Here is a 6,635-nt window from a genome sequence, read left to right on the forward strand (position 1 = left end):
TATTTTATTTATTTTATTTCTAATGGTACATTAAAAGATAATTGCAGACAAAAACAAGCAATAAAATTAGAATAAGGAACAGAGATAGCAGCAACAAAACTGAAACTACAGTAAGTCTAAATCATTCATTTTGTGCCGAGCTCCATTTCTTCACGAATGTTGCACAGTTGGCAGAAAGGATTTAAAAAAATATTCACTCAATATAAATGGCAATCGTGACAAGTAGAGAGGCCACGATTTATGGTGTTTGTTTTCAGTAATTATTCATAGAGTTGGCGAGTGTTTACGGATAAAAACAGAGAACAATATTGCATCATGCTTTGAACATTATAATGGAGCATCTAACCAGCAATTGTCATTACAGCTTCTAAAGAACTAAAAGTTAAAAGCGGAACACCTGGAGTAATTCACATATCTCTCGGAGAATTATAGGAAATATTATAGGAATGATATCTCACATTTAATATTAAGTAGAATCCCATTTTTTCATTAATTTTAAATTAAATTATTTCTAATTTAATTATTCTAATATTCCATTATTTCTCATTACATTACTACTAATGTATCTAATTTTTCTGCTACACTTTACCGTGGTCACAATGCAGGCCTTCTGGTCCCTTTACAAGGGGCACCATCAATGTCGTCTAAACATCACCAGGAGGGAAGATTGATAAATTACGCCCATGCCCGAAGTGAGATTCGAGCCCGTGAACCTCATGGTTGACCACCATACAGGCCAGCACCATACAACTCCTTGACCACCATATAGGCTAGTTGGCTTGATCCATCCCTTTATTTTCAATTGTCCAGTCTTTATTTCAGTTTTATCTTCTAGTTAACAATCACCCGCCATGCACTATGATGAGGTTTCGAGTTGAGGAAACATTTTCGTCATATATTTAAGATTTCCCTTTTGTGACAAATCTCGTGATTTCATGGCGAAATAATTCTCAAAATGATTGACATATAACTCAAGGATTGCTGAATTGACAAGGAGAGTGTTGTGCATTTGTAATGTTTAAACAAAATTTCTTACATTTAAATATTACTTGATCTCATGATTTAATTTTTCTCCCGAAACTATTAATCTCTTAAATTAAATATTTTAGACCATGTATATTTTTTTAATATTAGTTATTATAAATATTTATTAAATGTTTAAGAATATTTCGACTTCTAAAAAGACAAATACATTTTGCGATATTTAAATTTAATAAACAAGCATATAAGTCATAAGTTTAAATCCTGCATTGATTGGAATTTTAAAATTAATTTAGTTGACTAAAATGAAAGCTTAAAAAAATCAGTGCTAAGTTTTTGCTTTTAATAGCAAAAGTAGTAATAAATTTTTTTTTTTTAAATGTCACTGACTAAGGATTAAAGAATGTTATTAGAAATATATAGGAAAATAATTCAATGATTTGCATTTGCTTAATATAAATTTTTTTTTTAAATTCTCAGTTTAACAAATAAAATACAATGCAATTTTTCATACTATATTTTATTACAAAGATATATACATGTTAACTTTTTATATTAACCAGAACCATTTTTTCACAACAAACTAAAATTTTCAAAATTTAGCCACTTATGGCATCTAAAATAACATAAGAAGGGGGAAGCATGAAAAGTCATCTTCAAAAAATGCTGATTAAGAGAAATGTAAGGAAATAGGGAAATAATATTAGTGTAAAATCAAAAAAGGTTCGTGCAAAAAATTCATAAACAACATACAGAAAACCGGATATTTGTAATTTTATGTAAGTTCTAGACTTTTCACTATAAAAAAACAGAATTATGATCATAATTCTATTTTCTTCACTCTATCTCTTATTTAATAAAATGCGTCGCATTCAATCATCTCTAATATTTAGTTATTTTATTTATAACATAATAATTCTGGAACCTTCTGTCCAGACTGCCTTCTGAAGACTAAATTTTTCAGTGCAATTGCTTTTCAAGTAAAAATTTTTCTTCTTGCATCCAATTTTCAAATTCGAATCATTCAATATAATTCACTTCTACAAGTTGAATATTTTTTTTACAATCAGAAAATATTTCTTCTTACCTTGTAAAAAACATCAACAATTCAATAATTATAATTTTAAACATTTGGAAAATTTGCATCGTTTTAAATATATAGTTGTTTTTAACCTTCACTAAATCTTGTCTTCATAAATTTAATTTATCCCATTAAATATTATATAAGTTCTAGTGATATATTGTTATTATAAGGTAAAACACTATTGCAAACTAATTTTATTTTCAAAAATATTTTTAGATCTAAAATCACAGTTTTATCAGCATCGATTTCATCAATAGTTTAATATTTAAACTATCTTAATGTTTGTAGTTTGAAATTATGGGACTAACTTATCCGCAATTTTAAGTGAATTTCGTATTTTAAGTATTTTCAGTTTAAAACTGAAATATTTTTTTTTCTCCAAAAATTAATGAGTTTCAGATAATAAAACATTCAGCTATGAAACAAAAATAAACTTGAACACAAGCTACAATTTTCATGAATGTTTATATGAACAACATGTTTATAATATCGTGAGCTCTTGTAAATATTTAGAAAGAGTAAACATAATTAATTTTGAAAAGTTGTTTCTATAGATTCATATTTTTTTTTATTGATTGCAATGCAAAACACTTTCTAATAAGATAAAAAAAAACGGCTTGACATTTTCTATTAAAATTCTTCAATAGAGAAGAAAGAATTGAAGAATGTCTGAAATAAGATGTTCAGCACGCACCAAAAAATAAAACACGATACTGTATTGATGTTATCAGTTGATAAAAAGTTAAATGCAAAATTGTTCATGAATACAAAAACTTAACTGCTCGAAATATAAAAATTTTCTGGAAAACAACTTTTTGTGGTATTTTTGCCTTTTAGGGACTGTCCTTAAAAGTTTGTTCAATGCTTTTTGCTTCAATTTATAAATCATTAAATTTGAAAATACGGTGAATAACTTTAGTAACAAATATTTTCAGACTCGCATAAATTTTATAGTTATTGTTTCATTTTTTTACTCTTATATTTCATTTAAAGCTCTATTTATTTTAAAGATCTTGTTTGAAATATTGTGAGAGGATAAAATATCTAGAACTTAAAGGATGAAGAGGAAAAATAAGAAAACTGACATTGCACCACATAAACAACAACTTGCTTAAGAACTATTAAATCTAGACAATAGTTTGCAAATACATCAGGCAAAGAAATGTTAAAAATTTTCTAAACAAGGCATAATAAACATTGAATGATGCAAAGCAAAAAGATATTAATAAGTTGCACTTAAATAGATAAGTTTTTTAAAAATTCATAAATATATAACGAGATAAATCTATGTAAAACTTTAAAATTAAGCAGATTAAGATATAGATAGCAGAAAGAACGTTTTTTTTAAAGAAATTTTAAAAATTGACTATTCTTCACAAATACCGCAAGTTTAATATTGTACGAAAAGACGTTTATTAACTTGCAATGGAACATACCTGCTTAGTAATTGTGACAAGAATTTTTTTCAGCAATAAAACGGTACAGATTAAAGGAACAACTCCAGCAATAAATTCGTGTAACAAGACAAGAAGTTCGCATAACAACTTCAGATTTTTTTTTTAGTTCAAAATTTTTTGACAGATAGCGTTGGAGACATTCACCATGAAAATCAAGGAAAACCAATTAAAAATCTCATAATAATAGTAAATGCATCAAAAAATCATATTACTTGCTTTTCGTTAATTTTTCTCAGAAACGTTTTCCGTTGCAAATATATACAGAGCCATCTGTTGAAAATATTTTTAAATAAAATCAGAAACTCTAGAAAAATGATTATGCTCTCTCATATGAGTTTCCGTCAAAAATTGTTTTTTAAACTCATTTATTTTCTTGTTATAATTTTTTTAACACCACTAGTGTGTTTTAGATCAAATCAATAAACAAATAGAATTTTGTTAGTTTGTAGGTACAAAATTTAAAGATTATGCAATATTTTATAAACGGTATGATACGCATAACGACAAAAGACAATTAAAATATCCGCGACTTCAATAAAAGAAAATATTGAAATACCCAGCCAAAGTGACATAGCACCACCTAAACAGCTAAATATTTCAGAGCTGCTAAACATGGGTAATTGTTTGTACGTACGGTGAGACAAAGTTTTGTAATATACTCTCAAAATGGCATAATTGTCTTTGAAATTTGTTAATAAACTAGTTCCATTAACAAAAAAACGTGATTTGATTGGCAAAGCAGCCATTGATATCTCTCTACGGTATGAGGTCGAATAACAAGATAAAGGGCAATCACAAATGGAAACATTCCCAGAGATTTGGTTTTGCACATCATCTAAGCAACATACGTCTGTTTTGTTTGCAAAATCGCAGTGTTTTAAATCTGAAATAAAAATGACAGAAGGGTCAACGCAACCACAAATATTCAAACTTTGGCTTTGGAGACACATTTTGAAACATTCAGCTTCGTTACTATAGTAATTATGCATATGGTAATCGAGACAATGATCTTTAAATGGCGATGGTAGACGTTCGATATTATATTGCTTCAAAGCAATTGGAGTTTCGTAACCAGGACTGATATTTACTCCGTCTTTTTCCGGATTCGGCTCTTCTGAAATACTATGATTCGATACTCTTGCACCGATTGCCATGCTAGGTGTAGTAGTTGAATATTGTTCTGTCTCTACATTCAAATGTAATTCCAAACCACTTTTGTACCCTATTGATGTCGTCTCTAAATCACTTGTGTTAAAAGTAAAACAATTTCCATATTGCAAGCTTTGGAAATGAATAAAGTCGTCAAGAGAGCATAACTGCATGTTGAAAACACAATGTTTGATTAGATCTGCTTTCTGATGTCCAACAAATCTTTGGTTTTTATCATCCATTTTCATGTAACGAGCAAAAGAAGCTGATTCGTTTCTTTTAGAGTTAAAAACAGTTTGATTTCGAAAATATGAGCAGGAAATAATGTTGCGTCGCTCAGTAATATGCACAAATCCATATATATCTCTTAAGTTTAAACAACTATCAATGATGTCAAGGTTTATACAATACTCATACACAGTTTTCAGTCGATTCAAGTTACAGACAGTAACGGCTGGAAATTTTAATTTCGACTCGTATCCATCCTCTACTGTAATGACATTAGGAGAAGTCTGATAAACGTTTAAAAATTTTTGAATCTCATAAACGCACCCACCGATTCCTAAAAACAGTAGTAACAACCAAGTTAATTTTCTAACTTTTGTGTCTGCCTTTCTGATTTTCGATAAAGCTTGAATTGATGAGTCTTTTGAGTCCTGATCACGAGGGCTAGGAGATAACTTTAAAGTACACTTTTGTTTATTCGTTTGAAAGCGCCCTTGTTTAGAATATATATTTATGTTTTTTGCATACTTTCTACTTATTTTCTTTGGAACAATTTCATCTATGTTCTTGCTTTCATCATGTTGAACAGTATCTGTTGTTTTCAAATTGATTATATTGTATTCATTCATATTTTAAATTAATTCATCAATCTTTCGAGGAAATAGGATAAACTTTTGTTACACAATTTTTAATAATTAAATTTTTTTTCAATTTAAGTTACAAGTAATCTGTAATAAACATCTTTATTTATGTTAAAATAAAATCATTTTTAGAAAATAGAGGGGAAATATTTTTTCTCAAAATTATTACGAGTAATATTTTGTACATCTTCAAATGCATCTGAGAAATAGAATTCACTCCTTCCTTGTGAACTCTTTAAAGAATCATCCTTAAAAAATTATGAAAGCACAATTTGCGATCCAAGTATTACATCTATTGTATCTAATATGCAATGTACTGAAATTCATTTGAAAATGGTTTTAAAAGTAAACCCTTTTTGATAGAAGTACTTTCTTCTGCAGTTATTGTGAAGTTTAATTACTTTTCTTGATATCAAATTAATCTTACTGTTTCACATTCTTCATTTATTTGAAAGAAATTAAAGGAAATTCAGTAATTATCAAGTTGATCAGTTTCTCTTCTATTCCCAAGTTAGTCGAAATATTCATTCAGTGATAAGTAAATCACTCATCTTTAAAATTATTTTTAGATATCTTTATTGTATATAACTCATTAAATTAAATAATACATCATGACTTCCAATTATCTAGCACTGTTCATTCGCTTTCAAAATAATTTACTCATCTTTAAAGTGCTCGTGTTTGTAAGAAGTTTTCTGGAGTAACTTTTATTCGTAATATCAGTTTGAAAGATCGATCAAATTTAATTTGATGATTCAGCAAAAGTAATATCTAGTTGTAGACAAGGAAACCTTTTTGATAAAGTATTTTTTTGTAATATCTTTGAAAGGAGTTTTGAGAAATTTATCTCTTCAAAAATTAGCTAATTGAATTAAATTGGAAGTGAATGTTGAAAATCGGTATTGAAAGAATGAGAAATTTTTTTTTAAAAGTGCTTATAAATGGAACACGAAATTACCATTGTTATTTCCATAATTTGTTGTAAAATCTTTCTTAACACCGATAAATGAAACTGAAATTATTTTTATGTGATTTTACTATCAATAACGTGTGCAATTGGGAATCTTTTATTAGAAGAATAACTGAAAAGAAAATTAG

The 6,635-nt window shown here is 27.8% G+C and overlaps 1 protein-coding gene across 1 annotated transcript; it reads right to left on the reverse strand.

The window, feature by feature from the left end:
• Positions 1-3,980: 3,980 nt before the first annotated feature.
• Positions 3,981-4,913, reverse strand: LOC139425275 (degenerin unc-8-like). Its single transcript, XM_071179242.2, has one exon. The coding sequence runs from the start codon at positions 4,911-4,913 to the stop codon at positions 3,981-3,983; it is 933 nt and encodes a 310-aa protein (XP_071035343.2).
• Positions 4,914-6,635: the final 1,722 nt, after the last annotated feature.

This window comes from Parasteatoda tepidariorum, chromosome 6 (genome assembly GCF_982258835.1).
Source record: "Parasteatoda tepidariorum strain Cologne lab strain chromosome 6, Ptep-v5.0, whole genome shotgun sequence".
NCBI classification, from domain to species: domain Eukaryota; kingdom Metazoa; phylum Arthropoda; class Arachnida; order Araneae; family Theridiidae; genus Parasteatoda; species Parasteatoda tepidariorum.